Source organism: Dromiciops gliroides, chromosome 4 (assembly GCF_019393635.1).
Source record: "Dromiciops gliroides isolate mDroGli1 chromosome 4, mDroGli1.pri, whole genome shotgun sequence".
Taxonomy (NCBI): domain Eukaryota; kingdom Metazoa; phylum Chordata; class Mammalia; order Microbiotheria; family Microbiotheriidae; genus Dromiciops; species Dromiciops gliroides.
In genome coordinates this window covers 226,981,931-227,009,696 of record NC_057864.1, presented here as the reverse complement: position 1 = coordinate 227,009,696, position 27,766 = coordinate 226,981,931, and the positions used below count along the sequence as shown (strand labels likewise).

At 37.7% G+C, this 27,766-nt stretch overlaps 1 protein-coding gene and 1 pseudogene across 1 annotated transcript in view; one reads left to right on the top strand and one right to left on the bottom strand.

Annotated features, from left to right (window-relative positions):
- Positions 1–18,454, top strand: part of LOC122754874 — a 71,891-nt gene extending 53,437 nt beyond the window's left edge. The window contains exons 8-10 of the mRNA XM_044003313.1: positions 10,152–10,243; positions 10,571–10,697; positions 13,341–18,454. Coding sequence (XP_043859248.1) covers positions 10,152–10,243; positions 10,571–10,697; positions 13,341–14,299 — 1,178 coding nt within the window. The 3' untranslated portion in view covers positions 14,300–18,454. The remainder of the gene's footprint in view (positions 1–10,151; positions 10,244–10,570; positions 10,698–13,340) is intronic.
- LOC122752715 lies at positions 8,089–25,526 on the bottom strand (annotated as a pseudogene).
- Positions 25,527–27,766: the final 2,240 nt, after the last annotated feature.

Here is a 27,766-nt window from a genome sequence, read left to right as displayed (position 1 = left end):
AGTATCAATAAATTACTCTTTGAATCTATTAGTATATTTAGCCTGAATACCCTTATTGTATATTTATAACTTATTCCAAGGTCTAGTGTTCTTAGCTTCTCAATCTTTATTCATTTGTTAACTTCTTTGTCTATATTTCAATTCCACAAATTTATTTTTTATAAGTCATCATGCTGTGTAACATGGAATATGCAAAAGATGAATAAAATACAGTCTCTGCCTCCAAGGAACTTATAGTGTGGTAATATGAAATAGTTGTTCTGGGGAACATAATTGGGAGCTAGTAAATGATGAATAAAAAGGATTGCAGGAGGGGCAGCTAGGTGGCGCAGTGGATAGAGCACCGACCCTGGATTCAGGAGTACCTGAGTTCAAATCTCAGACACTTAACACTTACTAGCTGTGTGACCCTGGGCAAGTTGCTTAACCCCAATTGCCTCACTTAAAAAAAAAAAAAAGGATTGCAGGAAAGCAGTGAAGGTACATATAAGGTTAGATAGTAAGCATATATTGGTTATTTGGCATACACTTATGTGGTTTTAAGTAACAGCTCTTAGAAGTCTGAGATGTAGGACAAAAAGTAGATAGGTGCTGGGGTTTATCCAAATTTTGATAAAGCAGATACAGCAAAGAGTAAAAGCGGCCAGGAATTCTAGGATGTTAGTAAAAGTATTGTTGAAATGACTGACCACAGGGTCCAAGCTGAGTAAGGAAATAAGAAATGGGGGCTCATAACTCTGGTAGAATTGGGATGGTTGAGGGACAGGAATTCCCAACAAGGATAAAAAAGTGAGAGAATCAGAGCAAGCAGGAATAACTCAACTCAGCAACCATTTTAAAAATGCTACTACATACAGTTAGTCTGCTGGTTGAAGGGACAAAATAAACTCTAATGTTTTGCCTACCAAAACTATGCTGCTTATCTGTGCATATTTTGAACTTCTTCAGTTCTTTTCTCTGTATTTTACAAATGTTTCATTGACTCTGTTTTCTTTCTTTTTGGAATAACTATCATTATCCCTACTCTTCCTACTATAAGAGGAGATGATACATTGAAGTCCTGAGGATTAGAAGAGGGTTTGGGGTGGAGAAGGAAGTCTGAAAATTAGGGACTAAACCTCTTGAGAAGGGAGAGACAAGAAGATGACAAGTGTATAGGATCTGAAAAGTGTGATATAGATGAATTGAATGAGCTTCAAAAGAGGAGTACTTACTGAATAATGCTAATATGTCAAGGATCTGGAAGAGTTAGTAAAGACCAAGGCCATTTTGTCATGAGAATGAGAGAAGGAACACCCAATACTTGAGAAGGTGGCCAAGTGTGAACATTCTAACTCTCCCCTCTGGTGACTCCCAAGGTAAACCAATGTAAAGGATCCTGGACCTTAGAATTTTATATAATTTACACAATTTCAGCATAAGATGTGAGAAAAACCTATGCTGAATACTATTTCCTCAAAAATTATAAATAATTTATTTTACTTTCCTTCTCCCTTGACCAGTTGTGTTGTTCACAGGCATTACTCCTCCCTTATTCTTCAAGTGTTACTTTTTACCACCCTCTCAAATTTGTCTCCTGGCTCTGTGGGGCCAAACAGGCTAAGTCTAATCATTCTTCTGCATGGGAATATTTCATATACTTTAAGACAACTGTCATTTACTTTTATTCCCTCAATCTTCCTCTCCTCTTCACCCCACAACCCCTTTCCAGGCTAAATATGCCTAGTCCTTCAGGTGAGATTTAATGGATTCAAGACCTTTTACTATCCCACTTGCCCTTTTCTGGACACTCTCCAGTTAGCCAACATCCTTCTTAAACTCTTTTGCCCAGACTGAACACAATACTCTAGATGAGGTCCGACAAGGACAAACTATCGCTTCCTTTTTCCCGGAAGCTATGCCCTTCTTAATATAGCCCAAGATTTCATTAGATTTTTTAGCTACTATATCACACTCATTGAGTTTTGAGTCTACCAGATTGCTAATTTAAGAAAAGCTACTATCTAATTATGTGTCCTCCATAATATACTTGTGAAGTTGTGTTTTTTTGTGTGTGTGTGACCAAGTGTAAGACTTTCCATTTATCTTTACTGAATTTCATCTTATTGGATTGAGCCTAATAGCTAAACCTCTCAAGATATTTTGGATCGTTATCTGTGTTTATCCTCTTTTTAATGGGTAGTCTCACTAATTCCTCCTTGTTGCATACTGGCAATTTGAGTGGTTGCATTTGGGCATGCTTCTTCAATCAGGGGTTTAGATTTCTTAGGTCTTCATTGTGACCATTCCTTTCTCTTGGGATCTTCCTTTATCCAGCTGTCCAAGTGACTTGGTTTTTATTCTGGGAAAGAACTCCTTCTTTTTCTTCACGTTATTGCAGAATGATGCTTGACACATTTTTTTTCCTTAGCCTCCCAAGGCTCAACAATTATTCTTAGCATTTAAACTCAGCACTCCCTGAATTTGTTTGTCTCAGCATAATATACTCTATGTTGGTTACATGGTTCTTTGCAAGCCTAATATACATTTCAGTGCAAAGATGGAAAAAGAGAGGAAAGTAGGGTAATAATAATAACCAGCATTTGTATACTGCTTTAGGGTTTGCAGAGTGCTTTACAAATTTATTCTTATTTTATCCACCAACAACTCTGGGAGACTCTCTGCTGACTTCCAGTTTCACACCTCCAATTGCTTTTCAGATATCTCAAAATGGTTATTCAGTAGACATCTTAAACCCAATATGTCCGAAACAGACTTTATCTTTCCTCCTAAACTCTCCCCCATCCTAGATTCCTAATTACTGTAGAGGGCAACAACACCATTCTCCCAGTCAATCCCTCAAGTTTATAACCTAAAATTCATCCTAGATTCCTCACTACTCCTCATCCCCTATATCGTATCTATTTCTTAGGCCTTTTGATTTTACCTTTGCCACATCTCTTGATCACACCTCCTTCTCTCCTCTGACACTGCCACCATTCCAGTTGTGATGTTTAAAATCTGTGTTGTGTGATCGCCTTAAATTAGAACCTTTAGCACCAGTCTTTGGGCATTAAACATTTATTAAAGCATACAGGTATTCACATGGAGTTCAGAAAGTTAAGAAAAAGCCTAGCTAGCCTAGAGTTCCAGCCTGGTTGGGTTCTTCTTCAAGTCCTCCGCCACAAGCCTGCTTTAATCAGGAACTCTAGGCTAGATAGACTTTTTCTTAACTTTCTGAACTCCATGTGAATACCTGTATGCTTTAATAAATGTTTAATGCCCAAAGACTGGTGCTAAAGGTTGTAATTTAAGGTGATCACACAACATAGATTTTAAACATCACACAGTGAAACCCTCATCACCTCACTCCTGAATTATGCAATGACCTGCTAGTGGGTCTGTCTGCCTCAAGTTTCTCTCCAATTCATCCTCCAGTCATCCACTAAAGCGCAGGTCTAATCATGTCAGCCCACTGTTCAATAAACTCCAGTGTTTTCCTATTGCCTCCAAGAGCAAAACAAAATGCTTTTTTGTTTGGCGTTCAAAGCCCTTCATAACCTAACCCCCTCCTACCTTTAAAGCCTTCTTACACCTTTCTCCTAGCCACATAGTCTTCACTCCAGTGACATTGGCCTCCTGGCTGTTCCACAGACAAGACATTCCATATCTTAGCTCTAGGCATTTTTTCCTGGTTCTTCCCCATGCCTGGAAAACTCTCTACTCTTGACTACAGACCTCCCTATCTTCCTTTAAGTCCCACCTAAAATTCTCCTTTCTACAGGAAGCTTTCCCCAACCCTTCTTAATTCTAGTGTCTTCACTCTGTTAATTGTTTCCTGTTTATCCTGTACACAGCTTGTTTTGTATATATTTGTTTGCATGTTGTCTTCCTTCTTAGATTGTAAGTTTCTTGAGGAAAGAGACTGTCTTTTGCCCCTTTTTGAATTCCCAGTGCTTTGTATAATTCCTGTCATATTGTAGGTACTTAATAGATGTTTATTGAGTAACTGATTGATTGGACTTAATCTGCCCTATATCTGTCATTACTGCCTGGCAAATCAGCAGTGCCTCAGCTCACTTCAACTACAAATTACCTAGATAGGTGAGAGACACTATTGACATCTAGACCCCAGCAGGACCTGCTCCGACCTTTATTTATTATCACTGAACCCAGGAAGGTGGTGTCCAATCTGAGTTCCTCCTAGAAACTGGATTTAGAGAACTGCCATTAGAAAGTATTGCCACATGACTAAGTGAAAAGAACAATGCCTCAGCCATCCATAACAAACATCCATATGGGGCTTCTTGCCTCCAGGACCAGTCTAGGACCATATCAATCAGTATTATCCATTTCCTATGGCTTAACACTTCTACCTCTTTCTCTCATTATACCTATAACTCAAAAGTCATTCTCTGCTTAGGCCAAAAGCCAAATGATACTATTCCCCTTGCCCTTCCTCAGGCAATCTCATACCTATTAAATAATTCCATTACTCTTTGCCATCCTCACTTATTATTACCCCATAATCCTCCATTTTATAGTTAGATTCCTTATCTACTACCTCTGGAGATGAAGAGGTAGAAGTGTTAAGAAATGGATAATACTGATTGATATGGCTCAGTGTTGTATAACAGTGGATGGTGACAGCCTGTTTTCTCCCCAGATGCCAAGGAACATGAGACAACAGTCTCCTGACTGGGTTGTACATTCTAGTTGGTAACTGTATTTCTAGGTCTGACTGAATTTACAATTGATGCCAGTTCCTTTGCCTCATCCCAAGAGGTATACCCAGAAAGATACTGTATACATGTAGAAAATATATTGCACTCTCAAATATTCCTGATGTCTAAAGGCCTGATCCTAGACTGGTTACTGGAGTCAGGAAGACTTGAGTTTAAATCTAGCCTGAGATACTTTACCTGTATAGGTTCTAGACCTATAATGTATAGACATTTGACCCTGGAGAAGTCACTTAATCTATCTGCCTCATCCTCTTCATCTGTAAATTGGTCAAACAAGTTTCATTTGAATGATGAAGTCAGAAACCAAACCTGAGTGAGAGGAAAAGAAGTACGTCACCACTGTAGATGACCTTCTCAAGAAGTTTAGGCAGAAAAGGGAGAAGAGATATAGGGTAATAGCAGGGGTGGAAAGATCAAGTGCATGTTTTGCTTCTTTAATGTTATTTGCTTGTGGTATTTCTACTTTGTGCCTTTGTCCTGATTTTTATTTTATTTTATTTTATTTTTTGTTTTTGGTGGGGCAATGGGGATTAAGTGACTTGCCCAGGGTCACACAGCTAGTAAGTGTCAAGCGTCTGAGGCCGGATTTGAACTCAGGTACTCCTGAATCCAGGGCCAGTGCTTTATCCACTGCGCCACCTAGCCGCCCCTGTCCTGATTTTTAAAAAGGGGAGGAAGGCACATATTCATACAATGCATGTATAAAATATACAAAATATATAAAGGATCAGCTCATAAACTATTGAAAGAGGAACTAGTCACTGTGAGTTAGCAAAAGTTAGATTTTGGCTCATTAGCAGAAAAAAAAGTTCTTGCTCTGTGTCACTGAACTGAGAAAAAGAACATTTCAACATTCTGTTACCATTGGTAAGGGCAATTAATAACATCAGGGTTCCTGCCCTAACACTCATTTTGCTCATTTTGCCATCACCAGCAAAAAACAGGTAGGATAACCTTCTAGGTGGTGCTATAGTTTCTACAAGCAAACATCTCCCTTATCTTCAAAAAAGAAAAGAATTGGGGCAGCTAGGTGGCACAGTGGATAGAGCACCGGCCCTGGAGTCAGGAGTACCTGAGTTCAAATCTGGCCTCAGACACTTAACACTTACTAGCTGTGTGACCTTGGGCAAGTCACTTAACCCCAATTGCCCCGCAAAAAAAGAAAAAAGAAAAAAAAAGAATTTTGCTTAAAAAACTGATTTAGATGTATGACTTAGAGATACCATAGTGTTTTTGAATGAGGTGAGAATTGGAGTGCTATATGGTAAGCATTTTAGAGGTTACTTATGGTATCTAAGGCACCTAATAATAAGAGTCATAGAGTATAATTTTAAAATAATCTTTTCAAATAATCTTTCTTAGCATATGAGGAATATACTAATTTTGACCCAGAAACCATGATTGGTTCATAAGAGAAACTTATTTGGCCCTTGATAACTCTATTTTTGCCAGTAAGAAAAATAAGAAGCAAAGAAATTCTTCGTGGCCCTTATTAGATATACTCCTGGTCAAATGTATTTTATACTATGGTCTAGAAAGTTGAATCTCATTTCCTGACATCAACTTCTTAGTGACTTCTTCATAACATATCCTACTTTTTCCTTTTAAGGTTTCTTATTTTCATTTGGGGATAAAAGCATTACCCACAGGTCTTCATAATCCCTAGAGTTTTTCTAGATTCCTACTGACAATATCATTTGTTTTCATATGAATCACCATTCTTCAAGTTTGATAATTCTCTTGAATGAATGAAACTCACTTCCTGTATATTCCAAATAGCTTATTTTCTAATCTGATCAGTCATGCTGGGGGTTATCATTATACCTCTTAGGAAGAAGTCACTTACTACCAAGACACATTTCTTATTTCTGGAGCCAGGAATGGATAATCCTCCCTATTTTTCTGTGGATTACAAGAAACTGCTTCCTCCTCAGCAGATACAGATCTGCCCTCTGTAGCTAGAATCTCATACCTATTAAATAATTCCATTGCTCAGAGATCCTTTTGCCTTTCTTTTTCAGGGTCAGATTCCATCTATTTTCTGACTACCTGTCTCCTTACCTTTGTTTTCCGTTTTAGTTGCAGCTCCAATCCTTTAGATAATGAATTATGGTTGCAGAGGCAGATTTAAGCTTCATATAGGGAAGACTTTCCTACTAATTACAGCTATTAAAAAATAGAAGATTGGAAGTTATGGGTTCTTTTTTACTGGAGATCTTTAAGCAAGGGTATTTTAGTCACCTGTTGGGTATATTTTATGTTGTTGTTCAGGTACATGTGGGAGAACAGCTATTCCTTCTAACTGAGATTCTGTGATGAGCTCTGAATCAGTGATCATTTTTTTCACTTTCTATACCTGCTAAAATTGAGCTCCAATGCTTTTATGACTTTCCCTAACTACTCTTAAAGTGTGCTTCCTATTTATTTGTTGTTCCTGCTTGCTCTGATCTGAGTTCAGGAGAACCAGCTTTAAAAGTTGTTGGGTATTCTTACTCATGAAAACCTCTCTTTATTCTATAATCATCCATAGTTATGTGGAATTTGAAAACATAAGCATCTGTATAATATCTCTCAGATGACAGTCTCTCCATGAGCTTTCATTTTTGTCCTGTGTTAGAATTTCCCAAGTGTCTGAAAACATACACTGCCAATTCTCTTGTTGCATCTTTAAGTGTGGATACATAAGAAAAATTGAATATTATTGGATCTACTCCATAACCCAACTCTAGAGATGAGGAAAAATTCATACTAGACACTATGTATATGAAACATTAATCAGCTTTTAACATAACTAAATTTTCATGTATAATTATTGAAATTATATTTAGCAGAGAACAGCTACACTGGATAGGGCATGATAAAAATTGAAAATGCAAACAGCTGTAATAAGTTTAATGAACTAGATAGAATACTTCTATTTAGTACTTGCAGTGGAAAGCTAGGGAATTTAGGCCTCTAAAGTAATTATAAACTTCTGACTGTGTGATATCATAAAAATAGTATGTGAATAAGATCCTTCAACTGAATACTGTAATCCAGATATAGTCATTTACTAGCTGTGTGACCTTGGGCGAGTCACTTAACGCCCATTGCCCTGCCAAAAAACAAAACAAAACAAAAAAACAAGAATATGTCTACAGTTTTCAGTGTCCAGGTGAACCATATTTAGAGTATACTTAATCAGCCAGCATAATGTAAACATCTCAAATTGTGGAATTACTGTATTAACTGTATCAAAGAACATTTATATACACTTTAAATTTCCAGTCCCCATCCTTAAAATGATTTTTGTAGAACTATTATGTATTGAAAATTGTTTATTTTAAAACCCATCTTTCATTCAGGAATTTTTGTTTAACATGAACAGTATTTAGATTTAAGTTCTGAACCAAACACTTTTTTTGCTATGCATATTTACAGTGCAATAAGTCTTTTTAAAAACAAAGGTATTTCAACTGTACAGACATATAGTAGTGTGTAATTCAAATGCAGTTTCTTCCTTTTCAGAAACAATAAGATAATATATCCCCTCCCTTAATAAAGATACATGTATTAAGGCCCAAGAGGTAAACAAACACTTTTGCTATGCAAAAAATTTAGTGAAGAAACTGCATGTTCATTTTTATGTATACAATCTTACAATAAATCCGTGTATCTTCAAATCTAAAAATTGAAACATTTACATCCAGAATGTGTATCTAAGACACATTATTTCATGTAAAAATTAGCAGAATTTTTAATCGATCAGTTTGTTGCAATTTGCATTGCTTTTGTTGGAGACAAAATTGCATCGTCTCTAAAAGATGCTGGCGATATGTTGTAGAATAGATTCTTATTTCATACAGTGTAGTTCTCTCCTTGAATTACATTCCTGTAGGAGGTGCAGCTGTTCCTGTGCCATGAGTAGAAATGTTTGACTGACCGTACAAGGTGGTCTCTTTACATATAAACCAAATATTTCCTCCCCAAAGTATCATGTTCAGAAAACCAAAGATCACAGATACATTCAGAGATCCTACATTGATCACAGATTTTCACCTGTGGTCATCTTAATGTCTGTCAGAGCTTTAGCCCAGGCTGAAGAACTCACCAACCATAAGAAAGTAGCAATAAGAATAATAAGTCAATTTTCGATTCTCCCAATACAGGGACCAATAAATATAAAGTACAAGTGCAGCAATGCAGTATAGGAAGACCCTTCACAGAGGGTCCAGTTGCATTAAGTGAAACTTGATTCAACCTGAATGGATAGACAAAGGCAGCTTCAACTCTCTCATTTTTAGGAGGACTCTGACTTGAGCAGGAAACTTGTTTTCCCCTTAAGACCTTCACAAGTGGCAAAAGAAAAAAATGGAAGCTATCCACTGGAGAATCTTGATAAAGCCAAGTGGCTCCTTAAACAGGCTGAATTTAGTCTGGAGGCCCAGCATCCTAGGAGGGAAAGAGGACAAGAGTCAGGGAAGCTGGATGGTGGGAAACAGCAAGACCCAGGCAGTCCAGTGATGGAGGGAAGGAAAAAGGGAGGGTTTAGGCCAAGACAGGGTGGGCCTCTCTTTCCGCCATAGAGAGGAGCCCAGTACCTTCCTTTTTACTTCTGAGCAGACTGTACCAAGAAGAACTTGAAGATAAATACACATTTCAGTCTAGCCTACTGACAGGTATATATAAACACACACATGCACACACATGTGTAAGTAAAATCACATATTAGGGAATATTGATAGCACACAGAGTTAAAAAAAAGCAATAAGAATAGCATGAAGATCTCACCCCAGCTCTTTACACTCATGTACTTTTACAATAGTGCATGTTTAGCATTTATTCATTACCTTTGTTAGATCTTTTCACCATGGAACCATTTGATTTCACTCCTTTCACTCCTACTCAGAATACCAACTCTGAACTTGGTAAAAACTTGCTAAAATCTGAACTTGGCAAAAGCTTTGAAGCTTGAAACTCTAAACTTCATAGACCTATGTTGATTTTGGTGATAAGTTTTATGATAGGAAGTGGGCATTGGAGGTCAAAGGAGTCATTCCAGAAAGCATTAATTAAGTTAAATCAGTCTTGCAAGCAGGTTTCCTGGTTAATTGGATAGGTAATCAAAGATCTGCATCCAAGAGATACACTGAGACACAAGAAGTAGGGGCTGTTTTTCACACTTGGTCATGCTATTAATAGTAATGAAGAAATTGAAAAGTCTTATTTAAAGTATAAAGGAAGTTCTGTAGAGCATTCAAGTATGAAGTGGGAGAAGCCTGAGATATACAATTAGTTTTAAACTATCCATTGTACATTTTAGAAATATAGGAGATAGGTTTGAAATTGAAATTGGTGGGTAGTTAATTCAGGATCCCACAGGCTCCTGGGGAGGAGAGGCCTGAGGATGAGGCTAATATTATTTATGGCTTCTTTCTCTTCTTGTAGCTCTGTCCATTCCCCAGGCTCCTGCTTCATCCCAGAAGGGAAGCCCACGAGACCAGGAGATGGCAGCTGCACTTCTCACAGCTGGGTTCCAGGTGAGCTGTGGTCTGCTCCACCCCTCATTAATGCTTAACAGCTGCTGCTTGATTCTTTCCCATCATCCTGAAGTCTCTAGTAGGCTCCACCTAGGGCATTCACCCCAAATATTTCTTCCTGGAGAAATCCATTCTGGTTTTCTGATGGTCACCTTTTCTGTTTCTCTCCCCATTTCAACCTACCACTCTACCCATTTCATCAGAGAAACTCTCTCTCTCTTTTGTTCTACGCTGACTCTGCTGGTTCATTTCCTTACTTTGGGTTAGAGTAGTGGGACTGTACCTTTTGGGGCAACAGGCCTCAGTGGGGATTTTGTGTTGTTCCAGACTTTGGTGAAGATCGAGGACATGGCAGTATCTCTTATCCAGGAGGAGTGGGGACTTCTTGATCCAGCACAGAAAGACCTGTGTAGTGATGGCAGGCCGGAGAATTATGGCCACATGTACTCTTTAGGTAAGGACTAATAGAGAATTAGCATATTTTTAAAACTTATTGATTTATTCATGGAATAGTAGTAATGAAGTGTATGAAGGACTCAATTGAGTTTAGGCTCAGGTAAATAAAACATTAAGACCCTTGTAAGAACTTGAAATAATGTTATCTCATTTGTTGCTCACAACAGCTTTATGAACTAGATGGTATTATTCCCATTTTACAGATAAAGAAACAAGCTGAGAGAGATTGAGTGACTTGTGTCTGAGGCAGGATTTGAACTCAGGTTTTCTTGAATCCCAAGTTCAGTACTCTAACCACTGCCTAACTTGCCTGCAATATATTCTTGCTCCCTTATTCCAAAGGACATTTTGTTACTTTTGGTTGGACTCTGTATGTTTGGAAACAAATTTCTGTTTTTTCATCTTAGTTTTCGCCTTTCCTTATCTTTCCCAGTTCACGGACAGATACCTGATATACAGATTTCAAATTTAATTTACTTTTGTTTATCCTTTTTTATCTTTTTTTAACCACTCTTGGCATCTTCCCTTTCTTACTACTTTTGCTTGATATTCTTACTATAAATAGCTATGGAATTTCACTTAGCAACTCTCTTTTCATTCCTTCAATTCTGCTTTTCCTCTATTCCTTATTCAAACCAAAATCCAACTTATACTTTTTTTCTTGCTTGAGCCCTTTACCCAGCTTTAAGATCACAGATTTAGAACTAAAAGGATCTTGAGGTAACCTAGTTTAATTCCATAATTTTATAAATGAGGAAAGTAAGGCTGAGAAGTTAAGTGACTTGCACGTCACACAGATAATAGCTAGAATTTGACTACAAAAACAGTTTTCTTTCTTCTATAACATTCTGCCTAACATTGGGATCAGGGTTAAGGAAGAATGGGGGGAAGCCAAGGGAAGCCATAAGGCTATAGGGTAAAAAAAAATTTCTATAATGATAGAGTGAAAAAGATGCTACATTTAGAGTCAGATGACCTTGTTTGAATTCTGGCCTGTGAGGTAGGTGCTATTATTATTCCCATTTTACAGATGAGGAAGCTGAGGCAGACAGGTTAGTTGACTTGACCAGGGTCAAGTCTAAGGCTGGATTTGAATTCAAATCTTTCTGATTCCATCTCCGATGTTCTAACCACTGCACCACCAACCCTTAGATTAAGCCATTTCCTCTGTTCCTCATCTCCTCTATAAAACTAGGAGGTTGGACTAGATGACTGATTACCTTTACAATCCATTCAAGTTCTAAATCTATCATTCTATGCCCAAGCCCCATTATTTGGCTCACTGGTACCAACCTTTTCTCATTATTCAACTTAAGTTAAAAAATCACAGGTTGTAGGGGCCAAAAGGACCTCTGAGATTATCTATCTTATTTCCTCATTTTATAGGTAAGGAAATTGAGATCCAAGGAAATGAAGTGAATTTCCCAAAGTCACACAACTCAAGTGACTCAAATCCAGGTGTCTTGTTTTTATAACAGCTATTTTTCCTTATTCCCTTGTGTTGCTTTTAGAAAACAGCACCCAGCATTTCTTTAGGGTGTATTATTTTAAAAGAGTTTTTGACTAGATTCTAGAGGAGACATAAAATAATAACTTCAAGAAGAAACTTACAAAGTCACAGAATTCTTAAGAATGAATGAATGCCAGCTAGGCTTCTGTCAGGACTTGTTCTTAATCAAAAGTTAATTCTAGTTCTCTTTGTTTGTGGTTTTGATCTCGCAGGACTGGTTTATGGTTCAGCCTCTGCAATCTGCTTCTTTCAACCCTTTGGTCTGGGAGTAGAAACTTAGGACTTGAGATAGACAACTCTTTTCTGTAGCCTCCCCAGTTCAGCTCATCTTCATGAGCCCAGGCTTCTCTCACATTAGACTTACTAAGTTGCATTGTAGTAATTGTTTTTTTCTTTTGTGGTTTTGTTGCCTTTGTACCTTCTATACTAGTTTGGCCCCAGTCCCTGTGCTTCCAGAAGTCAGAGTCATGAGGGGAAGCCTCCATGCCCCTTTTGGGCTAGCAGCTTCAGCTTCCCTTCTAGACTTATCCTCTCTGCTAGTCTGACCAAACACCTTTTTAGTGTCCTGACCCAAATCAGATGGTAGATTTCCTCCAAGAGCCAGTGAACACCCAATGCCTAAAGGTACTTCAGACCCCAACCTGGCTGCATTGCTCTGAACTTGCTGAACATACCTTTTGCCACCTTCTGTCCTCTGTTCTTTTCAAGGGAGTGGTTTATTAGATCCCAGTTTACAATTAGAAAACATTCTTAAATAGTATACATTAACAGAGCATCTTTCATTCTTCCAGACTCTTCCTATTCTTCCTTATCCTTTTCATGCTAAAATGAGAAAGATAAGATCTAGAAGTATTAGGAATGAGTAAATACATAGAATTACTCATCATTTTCTTTGATTAACTCTGGCTGGGGAACTTTGTCCTCCCTATCTTCTAACTCTACATCACTGTTATTCCCTGGTATTTTGACTTGAAGCCTGGTACTTCCATTCCTATATTGTGATGCCATTTGGCTCTCAAGCTCTGGACTCCTAATAGATGTCCCATTTGAATTTTTCTATTCCTTTTCTAGTAATCTCTTCTCTCCTATCCCAGGGGATACATACTATTTGGTTTCTTTGGTTTGTTTCAGGTGGTGAGACCAGGAATGAGAACAGGGATTTAACTCAAAAACAGGTAATATCTGCTGAAATGGAATCAAATGGAGAGAGAACTGCCAAGCGTAATGGGAGTGTTCCTGAGAATGTTGACCACGGACAAGCTAGTGAATATACGGGCAGGTTAGACCGACGGCGAGGAAACCCTCCCAGCGGAGAGAGACGACATAAATGTGAGGAATGTGGGAAGAGCTTTGCCCAAAGCTCAGGCCTTGTACGACACTGGAGAATCCACACTGGCGAAAAACCATATCAATGTAATGTGTGTGGTAAAGCTTTCAGTTACAGGTCAGCCCTTCTTTCACATCAGGATATCCACAACAAAGTAAAACGCTATCATTGTAAGGAGTGTGGGAAAGCCTTTAGTCAGAACACAGGACTTATTCTACATCAGAGAATCCACACTGGGGAAAAGCCCTATGAATGTAATCAGTGTGGAAAGGCTTTTAGTCAGAGTGCAGGCCTAATTCTACATCAGAGAATCCACAGTGGGGAAAAGCCCTACGAATGTAACGAATGTGGGAAAGCTTTTAGTCATAGTTCTCACCTTATTGGACATCAGAGAATCCACACTGGGGAGAAACCCTATGAATGTGATGAGTGTGGAAAAACTTTCAGGAGGAGCTCACACCTCATTGGCCATCAGAGAAGCCACACTGGGGAGAAACCCTACAAATGTGGTGAATGTGGGAGAGCTTTCAGTCAGAAGTCAGGCCTTATTGAACATCAAAGAATCCACACAGGAGAGAGACCCTATAAATGTAAAGAATGTGGGAAAGCTTTCAATGGGAACACAGGCCTTATTCAACATCTGAGAATCCATACTGGGGAGAAACCTTATCAGTGTGGTGCATGTGGAAAGGCCTTTATTCAAAGGTCAAGTCTTATTCGACATCAGAGAATACACAGTGCAGAAAAATCTGAATCCACATAATATGTATGAAAGCTTTCAGTCACAATTCAAGCATTATTCAACCATTAGAGAATTAGATGCCATCCCTCAGAGCCTAGAAGAGTGCTTTGCAACTAGTAGGTTGCTTAATAAATGTTTGTTGAATTTGAATTGAAACTACACTGGAGAGAGTCCCTATCATTGTAGTAAATGAGTGAAAAGTTAGTCACTGTTATAACCTTATCTAGTATCTAGTATTATAGAATCCACATGATATAGCCACACTATAATAGCTCTTCAGAGCAAGTTGGGCAAAATTTACTGATATTTTGGCCCATTATGTAATGGGATAGAGCTTTTAAGTTGCCTATTTATCCTCTGAAAGTGAAAAATGTGTTTGAATAAGCTGCTTATTTACCACCCAAGGAATTTAACTATGGTTCTGGCTAAGTGACTATGGATTTGAGAGCTGCTACTACTCCTTTCACCACTGCATCTTGTCTTTCCCATTGTTTTCTTTCACATATTCTTCATTGAAATTACTGTCATGTCCTTAATTGGATGTACAGTGCTACTTTAGAATATCATGAAACCTCATGAAAAACTTCAAGCTTTATAAGACCATAGGAAAATTTTGAAAAGTACTTAATACTATCATGCTAATATACCCACATTTTATTGTAAATGCTTCTGTGATTGTCTCCACTGTTTGTGAATTCTTTATTGCTTTTTGAATTCAGAATGCTTTATTTTAAAAACCATACCCAAAGGGTCTTTCTTTTTGTCATGTCATTTTATTGACTCCTTTGGATGCACAGACTATATTATGTCCATTACTTTTGGCGAAGTCATCAGAGGAAGTGAAAGCAAAATAATGATGGTAGGAGTAAAGCAAAAAAATAGGTGAACAGAAACTTTGGCCTAGTTTTTCTGTCAAAGTTCAAATAACTGTCCTTTATGGCTTCCATTCCTTTATATAGTACCATCCACCTTTTCTAAACCTTTTAAACAGACCCATACCATACAACCCTCAAGATGTCACAGATTGGGAAAAACAGAGGCTCAAGATAAAATAGATCTAAAGGATATACATTTCTTCTGAACCATTATTTTTCTGCTCTCTCTAATGTTCTAATCTGTCTCTATTATCCAGATTGTTAATTGGGCTGTTTGTCACTACCCTGGAGTCAACTTCCATAGACAACATAAGTAGATGGTACATACTGTTCCTTTTTGCTTTGTTTCTGGCTATTAACTTCAGTGATTTCAGCATCTGATTTGATAACCCAGGCATAACCTTAGTTTTAAAGGTTCTTTCTCTCCTGGACTGTATTGACCTCCATCTCTACTCTGTGTCAGGCCGACTAACCACCAGGCACACACCATGAACTTTATGATTCTAAATAACTGCTCTGTTTCTGAGGTTTCCAGGATATGGGCTGTGACTATAAAGTGATGAGGTTAATATTTTAAATGACCATACCAGAACTCAGGAAGCCATATACTTTTTCTAATAACATTGTCATTCCTCAAGATTTCCTTGGAACTCCTTATTTTTAGTTAGCTTTAGAGCCAATTTAAAAGTCATGCAAGAAACTCATGCCTATTACTTGATAGTTATAACTCAATTTTTTTTTCTAAACTGTATTTTCCAATTTGATAATCCTCTTATTAGTAGCTTGGATACAAACTCCTCTGGGTTGTTTTTAAAAACCAGGTACCATCAGTCCTCTAAAAGGTTAAAGATTTTCCACCTGTGAAGATATTAAAAAAGCATGTGATATGGGATCTCAGTGTAATTCCAAAGAAACCCTAAGAATGCTTTGAGGATTTACTTGGTTGGAATGATTATAAGGTCTCCTAATGTAATCGCTTTACAAGGATAACAACTGTTTGCAGGTATGAGAGAGGCAATGTGGAATAGTAGATAGAATGCTGGACTCTCGGAGTCAGGAAAAGAGCTTCAATTCTTGCTTCTGACAATAACTTTATAATGCTGAGTAACTCACAAGCAATTATATGTGATTTAATCAGTTCCCTAGCACTTATCTACGACATCATAGATGGCTTGCAATCTGTGGTAGTGGATGGGAGTTTCCAAAACAGGAGTTCCCTACTTACACTTACGAAATCAGATTCTTATGTATGTTTGGTTTTTGAATCTCATCACCTTATAGGTCATATGTTATAGTAGAGCAATCTCCCTCCTTTCACCCACCCCCCCCACTAAAATTTCCTCCCACATGACATCTTTATAACATCCATCCTTAATTAAATTTCCCCTCACCAAACTGTGTTTCAATATTATATTCAGTCTCTCAGCTCATATTGCTTGCCTTCCTTACACTGGCCCTACTCCATTAGTCACCTAGAACCTCATTGTCAAATACTTTAGCCTTTCCACCTTTCTCACTTCACTTCTCTTAGTCCGTTGTCATACTAGTCCCAGATTGAGATAATCTCCTGCCATAGATAATTCCCTAGATAACTCCTTTCAGATGTATACCTGTTAACTAATGATTTAGAAAATCCCAGAACCAAGCCACTTTAACCTACTAAAGATTCTTCCTCTTCCTCTAGTTTCTGTAAGATATAGATTTTGCTTAGGACATGTTTTGTGCATACACATGTTCCTTAGGGTGAGATTTCTGATGGACGGTAAAAACATCTGTTACGTGGGCTCTATCGTGTCTCTTATCCCTCCCCTTTTCATTTATTCAACAGACATTACTCATGTGCCTTCTGTAAGGAGAGCTCTTTACTAAGGTTCAGGGGGAGATTTAAAAAAAAGTTTAGAAAATAATACTTGCCTTCATGGAGCTTAAATTCTAAAATGTTACAGTTATGGTTATGGGATCTCAGAGTTGGAAAAGACCCAGGGGCCATCTTCTTCAATTCATTCTTGACCAAGAGTGCTTTTCAAAACATCCCCAACAAGTGACCATACAGTCTATACTTGATATTCACTAGTAATCTAGTGAGTAATCTACCTCTTCAGATAGGCACTCCACTTTTAGATGGATTTAATTGGTAGGAAGCCTAAATCTACAGATTTTAATCATTGCCATAGTTTTTCCCACTGAGAACAAGCAAAAAATGTCTAAGGACTCTTCCACCTAACAGTCCTTTGGCTACGTGAAGATAATTATCCTGGTCTTTGAAAGATGACTAACAGTGACTCATCACTCATACCTGGCAGTTTTTTTCCAGTATCTTTGATGTGTAGTTATTTGGAACAGATGACTTGAAGTCAGAGCATCCAGGAGCTTTCTTATTGTATTCTTACCTAGGATGTCAAATCCTTATTAGGCATTAAGCCTTTTTTCTCCTTCGCAGAGAAAATAGAAGCAAAATAAGAGTTAATGAATTTATCCTTTCCATTCTTTTTCATCCTGTAATTCACTCCAAGACTAGGCCTGTCCCTTTTTGGATACTCTAACAAAGTTTTTAAGAATTTAATTTCCTACCTATCTAGTAGCTCATTCTGAACTTTAGTCCTCCAGACACTATATAGTATCATGCCATGTTTTTTATTCATCCTGTTTTCTACCAAAGCTAGTCTCTTTAGACTCCCCTTACTCAAAATTATTTGTGTGTGTGTTTTCAGAATTTTATTCTTGAGATCTTTTTGGGCTCATACTTTTTGGGCTTACCCTGTTGAATTTGGGCCTTGGGATCCTTCCTGTTCTTTCTTTGAACCTTTCAAAATCTGCCAAAATCTAGAGTGCATTTTAAACTTCTTGGCTAGCTTCTTTGCTATCATGAATTCTAAAAGGCTTCTCATTGTTTCTTTGTTGGTAAGAATCAGGTCCAAAATAGTGGTGTCCCAGTCTCTCTATGTCCTTCTCCCCCTCCCCCTGCACTTCTAGGATGAATGCCAAGGCAAAAATTGATTTAGCATTGAGAGTTTTGGCAGATACTCACAGATAATCAGAATCCTGAATCACTATATTATGTTCCTGTGTTCTCTTTCATGAACTCTTTATCTATTTCCTCTTCCTATTCAAGTCGTCTGTAATATACTCTTATGACAGGATTGCTGCTGTTTCTCCCTCTGCTGATTTTCACCCAGATACTCTCAAGCTTTCCCACTCTGGTTTCTGGAGTTTTTCATGCAAGTATATTTTCTTTATATTTAGTGCTGCTCTGCTCCCTTTTAATCTCTTCCTTTTCAAGTAAGATATTCTAGAACCATAATCCAGGCATAGGTCTTAGGCCACAAAATCTTTCATTAGGGTCTCTAGTTGATCTTGCTTATTACCCCTACCTTGAGATCATGGGTTGCTTAAATTTTACTTCCTTTGAGTTATTCTTCCTGTGTTATAGCTGCTGCTTGCTTTGGTATTTTGCTTTGTAATAGAACTTAAGCAGTTTTCTCCCTCCCTTTTTAGTGTAAAGTCAGTTCTCTTCTTCTCCCAATCAATGACAAACACTCATGAGGAACAACTGCTTTTCCAAAACCACTTTTTTTATTTCAGCAGTATATCAAAATCATAATATTTTGGAGCTATAAGGGATGGATTACTTATTTTACAATTGAGGAATCCAAGGTCCACAGAGGTTAAGTGCCTTGCCACCCAAAAAAAATGACATTTTTCTACTTTACTTTTGGTGTAAATCTTGGATCTTTGTGGATATGGGGTGAAAAAACCAAATCTTTATAATTTTGTGTTTCTCCATTCAGGAGAACTGTGCAGAGCATAAAATAATGTGCAAATATTATATGGAGTTTAAGAGAATAACTGCATAAATAAAGCAATTATCTTAAAGCATCTAATGCTTCTCTCGGCTAAGGAGAAGTGAGATATGTTAAGCAGAGTGAATGAAGGTGGAGGTTTTGTCCCTCAGCATAAGAGATGAAAAAAATAGGCAAAAGTTCTAGCTCACCCACTGGGTGATATATGAAGACCCTTCTCTTAATCCAGATACTTCTTCCAACTACAATCCTATTTCCCTTCTACCCTTCCTGGAATGGAGGAAACCAGTATTTATAAATGCTTTCTATGTGCCAGATACTGCGCTAAGTGCTTTTATTTTATTTGATTCTCACAACAACCCTGGGAAGCAGGTGCTATTATTATCACCATTTTACAGTTGAAGAAACTGAGTCGGACAGAGGTTAAGTGACCTGCTTAAGGTCATATAGCCAGTAAGTGTCTTCAGCCAGATTTGAAAACAAGTCTTCCTGACTTCAGCCCCAGCACTCTTTCTACTGTGCCACCCAGTTGCCTCTTAGTTTCTCAAATTGCTAATAGCCCCATTTCTTTGCTACCCTTTTTGCCTTTTCAAATGAGTTATCTATTCCTCTTTCCATTTTCTCAGTCCTTAAACTATAACTTAGCTTCTGTTCTCACCATGTAGGTGTAGTCATTAAAAATGATCACCTGACAAAACCAAAAGGTCTCTTTCCAGTTTACCACAAGTCCATTTAACAAGTTTGACCACCTCTACCTTAAAGTTTCTTCTGTGACTGTATTTCCATGATTCTTCTAATATGTTCTACCTTTTTTGTGGGTCTTTCTCACTAACTTCTCTTTTCCCCATCCTTTGAACTCTGGGTATCAGGGACTAATTTTTGAGCTTCCATTCTTTTTTTTTTTTTTTTTTTTTGTGAGGCAGTTGGGGCTAAGTGACTTGCTTAGGGTCACACAGCTAGTAAGTGTAAAGTGTCTGAGGCTGGATTTGAACTCGGGTCCTTCTGAATCCAGGGCCAGTGTTCTATCCACTGCGCCACCTAGCTGCCCCACTATACCCATTTCTTAAGGGATAAGTTGCCTGTTGCACAGACTCATGGGAATATACCTAACAGGAACACTGAAATTTGATATGAAAATTGGATGTCACTGTTCCTCTCTCTTTCTTCTCCCTATTTCCCAAAAGGCATCACTTCAATTTCCCCATTACCCTGTGCAACAGCATTATCCTCTAAATCTACTAGTACCTCAACCTTGTAATTCTTTTGAACTCTTCTCCAATGCCATGTACTTAGATTCTTACTAGATTTTTATTTAAAAATTTGTCTCGTTTCTGCAGCCACTCCTCCCATCAAACTGGCCCATTATCACATGCATGAATTATTTTAAGTCTTTTGGATGCTCTCCCTATCTCTTATATCCCTCCTCCAATGTATTCTGCACAAATTAAACATCATTTTCATGGCATCTTTTCCCTTAAGAACCTAAAGTGATTCCTTATTTATCAGATTTAATCTAAACTTAGCCTGCTCTCCCAGGTTCTCAGTTTGCTGTCCCTTGTTACTTTTAAAACCCTCTTCCATATGTTCATTTTCCTTTTTTAAAATTAATATTTTGTTCATCTTGTTTTCGTTGCTTAGGAATTTGTCTAGCATAAAATCATTCCATGTCTATTACTTATATTAAGATGGAGCTCAACTCACCTATTTTCAGTTAGCTTTCCATAACTAATCTCACATAACTTACACTGATTACTCATAGTTTATGTTTTATTATCTTGTGCTTCTTAAATGAAAAGAGCTAGCTAATATTATAGATTTGCTTTGTATGGGTTGTCTTACAGCTAGATTGTAAGCTCCTTGCGGGCAGGGGACAGTTTCTTTTACTTTTGTATACTATAGTGCCTAGTACAGTGCTGAGCACATGGTAGGAATTTAATAAATGTTTGTTGAATGAAAGTATGTATTTATCCACTATAGATTTTCTGCAATAATTTTTAAGATGGTTTCTGCTCCCTTCCTACCCCCTTCAACATTAGTTCTAGGATGGCTCTGAACTAATTGTGGGTTCAGGGAGTACGTACAAGGTAATTTTTTAAGGCATGGCTCCATAAGACAATATCCATTATTAGTAATAAGACCAAATAATTAGCCATTCTGCAATCTAGGAATACAAGGATTAAAAGAATATAAAATCACAAGCTTCTTACCTGTGAACCAATTTATCTCCCCTCTAGAATTATTTTGGGGTTAAGAAAGGAAATAGGAGTCTCTTTAATCCCTCAGTAATTGCTTGCTCACTTCTGCTTAAATTAGGAATGCTAAGGGACATGGGAATATAGGGTTGTTAGGCCTTAGGCTAGATGTATACAAAACCAGTGAAAGTAAGAAGAAAAGTAGAATCATTTGTAGTTTGCTCTTAGAAAAAGTACATATTCTTGGTTTTAATGGTGTATTGCATATGCATGTGGTCTGTAAGATTTTAAGAGTGAACAGCCCTTTGTTTGGGTTCACTCAGTAGTGTGTATGTCAAGGTAACAATGGAACTAGATATAATAAACTTGATTTTTCTTTTATCCTGAAGTATCTTTCAGCCCTAAGTCTGTCGAACATCACCTACATCTCAGGTGTACCTCATGCCATAAATGAGACAAGCTTCGGTTAATCCATCAAAATCAGTATTTATCTTGATGATTTTCACCCTAATGGTCTATTAACAGTAGGTCAACGGCATAGAGCGCTCCTCCTCCTCATCACTATAGCTACCAACACAAAGGCTGACCTAGCCTAAGTTATATCAGGCATCCCCAGGCCCACATTCTCCTCAGTAGAAAGAGTCTAGTGGGTGGCAATTAGAAGCTGGGGTTGTATCTTCCAACTCAGCAAGGGAACAGGTATTTCCAAGTAACACCCATTTTAATCTAACAGCCATTTTAATTTCATCCTCTGTCAGCCATAATTAGGAAGGAAAACCTTCAGAAAAAAATTACTCTATTAATGTTATAAAAATTAATGCTATAATATACTCTTCCTTTTCCAGAATCATAGAATCTAAGAGTTTCCAGGGGCAAACATAAAAGATGCATTTGAGACAATCACACACTTAACTAAGAATTTCCTCTATAGTATCCTCAGTAAGTGTTCATTCATATTCTGTTCGAAAACTTTTAGGGATAGAAAATTCAGTACCTCCTGTGGACTCCCATTTTACTTTTGGACAGCTCTATTAAGAAATTTTGTGTGTGTCAAGTTGAAATCTTCCACTGCAGACTTCCATCCGTTTCTCCTATGACTACTCTTTAGGGCTAAGCTGAGCAAGTCTAATTCCTCTTCTGTATAGCCCTTCAAATACTTGAAGTCTTACATGTCACCTCTAAGACGTCTTTCTGCTGTGAATAAACAACACCCAAATCCTTCATCTGATCCTCAAATGGAATGAGGCCCCTAATTAACCAGATTGTACTCCTCTTAATGCACCCCTAATTTATCAAGGCTCCTCCTACAATGGGACACAGTATTCCAGAAGTAGTTTTGACCAGGGCAGAATACAGTGAAACTTTCAACTCTCGAATTCTGAATACTGTGTCATTACAACTTAAAATCATGTTTTGTGAACTCCTTTGTTACACTGTGGACTTATATTGATCTTTGTAGTTTACTTAAACCCTCAGTATGCTGAAGTCTATTTTTAAGGTTTATCTCTCTTTTAATTAAAGATCACTGACCTGTAGTTTGCAGACTCTGGTCTTTTTCCTTTCTTTTTCTTTTCTTTTCTTTTTTTTTTTTTGAAAATTGGTACATTTGTCCTTTTCCTATCTTGTCTTCTGTTTTCCAAACTTTTTATCACTGATAATGGCTCAGAAAACACATCTCCCAATTCTTTCAGGTCCTGAGGATGTAACTCATCTGGGCCACATGACTTTAATTCATCAAAGAACGCCTTTTCTTACTCTTTCTTTACTTATCTTATGTATCAACTCCCTATTAGTCATTTTTATTCTGTTATCTCTAGGATAAGGGTCGTCTTTCTTGGCCAAGAAAATAGATGGAAATTAAGGATTGGAAAGCTCTGTTGCCACTTATCATCTGGATCACTCCAGGCAGAGGTCCCATTCCATTTTGATCATCCCTTTTCTCCCAATATAATTTTTTAAAAACATTTTAAAAAACCCTAAACAACTTTTGTTTGTTTTTAGCTTCCCTTACCAGACTTAGCTCATTCTGAACTTTAGAATTCCTGAAATTGTTCTTTTTACTTTATTGCCATCTTCTGCTTTTACATCACCTAGATTTTCCTCTTTGTTTCTCTGACTCCCCCTTCCAGAGAGTTGTCTCTTATAACAAATAATTTGAAAAAGAAAAAACCCCAGCTAAACTGATCAATCAGAAAAGGTTTGACTCTTCCCCGCCTCTGAAAAGGAATTGGGGGAGTTCTTGACACTATTCCTAGTGTCAAGACTGCCCTAATCTTATATTCATTTTCAGTTATTTAGATCTCTTGCTCTCTTGCTCTCTCTCTCTTTCTCACTTTCTCTCCCCCTCTTCCCCTTCTTTCCTTCCTCTTTCCCTCCCTCCTCCCTCTCTTCTTCCCTCCCTCCCTCCCTTCTTTCCTTCCCTTTTTCCTTCCTCATTCAGTCTGGTCATGTAGAAGTTGATTATCCCTCTTATGAAGGTCAGATGTTTGGCTTGCTCCATTTCCACCCTGGGCCAGTTTGTCCGTCCTTAATCATCCTGGTGGCTCCTCACTCCAGAGGGGAGCCATCATATTGGTGCCAGATTTGGTTTAAACATTGATCACTTTAGCTCACAGCAGCTCAGTTCTCCATACCTCAGATTTCCCCAACTCAGGAGATCTACTAGCCTTAGGTCTCCATTTTAAAAAAATCTGAATTGTCTGATGAATTCCCTATATCCACATCTGTCTTTTCAGACGAATCCCATTTTTCCTTTCCCTATCTATCTTAAGAACTTCATTCTTGAGCATCTATCTCCCATGCTTCCTAGGTTGACTTCTCCTTATAGCATTTTGGTTCATGGGATCCTTCCTCTGAAAAGGAAGGAAATCTATTTTCTCAAAATATAGGTCGCATATCAGACTATATCCAGATTTCCTTTCTTCTATCACAAATTGTAGCAGTGAGTAGTCATTTCCTAGAGTCCCTGTCATTTCTGTCCCAACAAGTAGTAAGAAATGGAGTTACACTTTGGTGGAATTAATAGTATAAATAATAGTATAAATGGTATCTAAGCTTAGTTCTTGCCTTATTTTAAGGTTCATGAGGTTCTAAGGTATGAAATTGTTAAATACTAGGTGTTGCCATGGAATAGAACAGAATAGAACAAAACACAATGTAATATAATGCAGCATGATGTGATACAAAATAGAAAAGAGTAGAATTTCCCTTTATTGGTTCCTCTACCTTTTGAAGGACAGACTTATCAGATACTAAGACAGGTCAAGAAGTAATAAGTTTATATGCTTTTGCCCTAGAGAGCTCCAGCAAATTTCTGGAGTTTCTTATTAACCATTTTTGTTACATCATTACCAGTCCAAATCTCTCATTTTCCCAAAGAAAACCAAAGCACAGTGAGTATTCAGTATCTGCCTTTCCCTTATGTTCATTATACCAATAAACAGTGTTTCTATCCCTTCTTCATTTACATTTTTTCCTTTCACCATGTGAGGTTTTTTTAAACTGAAAAACCCCACAACCCCTTGTTTTCATTCACATTCTTTGCCAGCTCATTCTGAGCATCAGAAGACCTGATGTTCTTTTTGGGGGGCTGGGAAATTGGGGTTAAGTGACTTGCCCAGGGTCACACAGCTAGTAAGTGTCAAGTGTCTGAGGTTGGATTTGAACTCGGGTCCTCCTGAACCAGGGTCAGTGCTTTATCCACTGCGCCACCTAGCTGCCCCTCCTGATATTCTTTTTTTTTTTTTTTTTTTTTTGGTGAGGCAATTGGGGCTAAGTGACTTGCCTAGGGTCACACAGCTAGTAAGTATCAAATGTCTGAGGTCACATTTGAACTCAGGTCCTTCTGACTCCAGGGCTGGTGCTCTATCCACTACGCCACCTAGCTGCCCCCCTGATATCATTCTTAAAGGACTGTGCCATGATCTTGTATTCATCTTCAATTACTATATATCTTATTTAAGTCAATGTTGATTAATGAATTTTCTATGTATCCATAATGGTCTTTTCACACAGTGTCCCTTTTTCCTTTCTCATGGGAATATTTTGTATTTTCAGAATTTCATTATTGAGAGAGCCTCCCATTCCTCCTGGGATGACTCACCCTAAAAACATTTAGGCCCATAAAAGGATATATATCCTTTCCCTGAATCTTCTGAAAGCTGCTCTCCCAGAATCTAGGGTATACATCAAGTATTGCCCAACTTTACTCTGTATCACAGATTTTGACATAGGAGCAGTGACCACTCTAAAAAACTCACCTTTTTAAATTTTTAATTGTAAGCAGCTAGGTGCAGTAGGCAAGAGCGTTGGATTTGGAGTCATGAAGAACCAAGTTCAAATCTTGCCTCAGACACTAGCCATGTTATCCTGGGCAGGTCATTTAACTTTTTAACTGTTTTCCAGTGAGAAGAATAAATAGAGAAAATGATAGTGCCTACCTCACAAGGTTGTTCATGAGGATCAAATGAGACAACATGTACAGCGCTATGTAGTTTTCAAAGTCCTTTGTAAATGCTGGCTATTATTACTATTTCAAGACCAATTCCTTTTCATTGGCCAGAATTATTTCAGGAACAGCAGTTCCCCACCTACCTTATTTCACCTTCAAAAGGATGAAAATATCATTAAAATGACCCAGAAATCATCAGCTGCTTTGTTTTTGGCAGAGAGAACTCTTTATAGCAGATATCCTTTCTTACTACTTAATCATGTATTGGCTGATTTGTTTCTGGAAGGCTTTATCTATTTCCTTCATTTGTCCTGGTGGTCAATCATGTATTTCCATAACAATGTTTTCCCTCTGCTGATCTGCACTCAAATGCTTTTCCATTATTCTTCCCCAATATGATTCCTGGATTTTTCTCATGAGTATATTTTCTTACTATAAGGTTTCTCTGCCTCCCTCCTTTATTTATTTATCTTTCCAATAAATTATATCCCTTCAGAACTGTATTCCAGTCATGAGTCCCATACTATAAAATCTCAGGGATATCTAATAAAGTAAAATTTCTCTAGTTTGCCTTGCCTGTACTTTGTGCCATGAATTTTATTTCTAGGGTGCTTTATAGATTTTTATCTCCTATTAATTACTGAATATTGCCATCATTTCCATGTCGTAGATATAATCCTTTGTGCTATCTGGCTTGGTGGATAGCTGTAGGAAGTTTTGACCTTTTCCTCTTCTCTTTTTCAGCTTATAGCCTTCTTGGAATTGCAAGTTTCTAGGCAAATACACACACACACACACACACACAAAACACATACATATGTATACACACATATGTATGTATGTGTGTACTTATTTATTTATTTAACCAGTCCTTGTGTATTACATCAGTCATTGCCTAAGAGTCCATCAAAGAGGCAGTATGGTGTGATGGAAAGAGTGTTGAATTTGGAGTAGGAGAATCTGGGTTTGAATCTGGGTTCTCCTTATTACTTGTATGACCTTGGGCAAATCTCAACCTCAGTTTCCTTGTTTATAAAATAAGGAGGGGTGAACTAAATGAACTGTCGGGGCTCTTCTAACTCTAAATTTATGATTCCTGTATTTTAAGATGAGATCCAGAAAACTCAGATCCTTTTTTTCCAAACATCATCTACCAGACCAACTCTCTTTCCAAATCTGCCTTTTCTTCCAAAGCTTCTGGCATTAGTTAGTAGTAGATAATACCATCTTTGCTTCTAACATCTATACTTTCATGCTCTGCACTTTATAATCCCTAGCAGTGCTATGTACTGTAACTTCCTTCTAGCAATGTTATTTGTCCTCATGAATTACCAATTTTGGGAAATGCTTAGCTTGTATCTCAGTTACTTACCTTATTAAAACAGTTGATTTCACTGTTGATAGTGTTAAGTGGACAGATAACTGCCTTGACACTCAAGTTACAAAGCACTTACCCTCAGTGGAATATCTCCCTGTGGAACCTTATTATCATTTAGTGGAGTGCTAGCAGTTGCTTCTTCTTCAGAGCATCCATCTTTCTGGTTTTTATAAAGAGGTTAAATAATACTTATGATTCAGCTCGAAGTGTTCTGTGGTCTTTCTTCCTTTCCGTTATCACATTCTTCAATTATCACTGCCATTCTGCTTCTTAGGATTTTTTTCTTGGATTTTACCTTGCAACCTAAGTTGCTATTACAGAAAAAATTATCACTTGGTGGCCAAGCCACCTATACTTAATCTGTTTGGACTCCAGATAATGGGCAGTACACCAAGAGGCCCATACTCAAAACCTTTCTATGACAAATACATGGCAGAGCTTGCATTTTGTTGTCAAAGCCTTGAGAACCAAGAGTCACTTCCACCCTTTATTGAAGCATTAGGGTAGGGGTTTAGTGTAAGTTTTAGCATACTGATAAAAAGTAGTATGTTCAGTCATCTTATTTTGAAGGTTCATGAAGACATGACTCCACAATGGTCTTTTATCCATATAGTACATGTGAATTCAAGCTTCACAAGACCTATAGTCTTTCATTTCAGAAAATGAAACATTTAAGAAACTTCTGTAGTTAGAATGGGTTTGAACCAACATGATGATTTTCACACAAACAGCTGAGCTGTGTAGAGAATATAAGATCCTCCATTTTTTACTGATTTGAATAAAATACTTAACT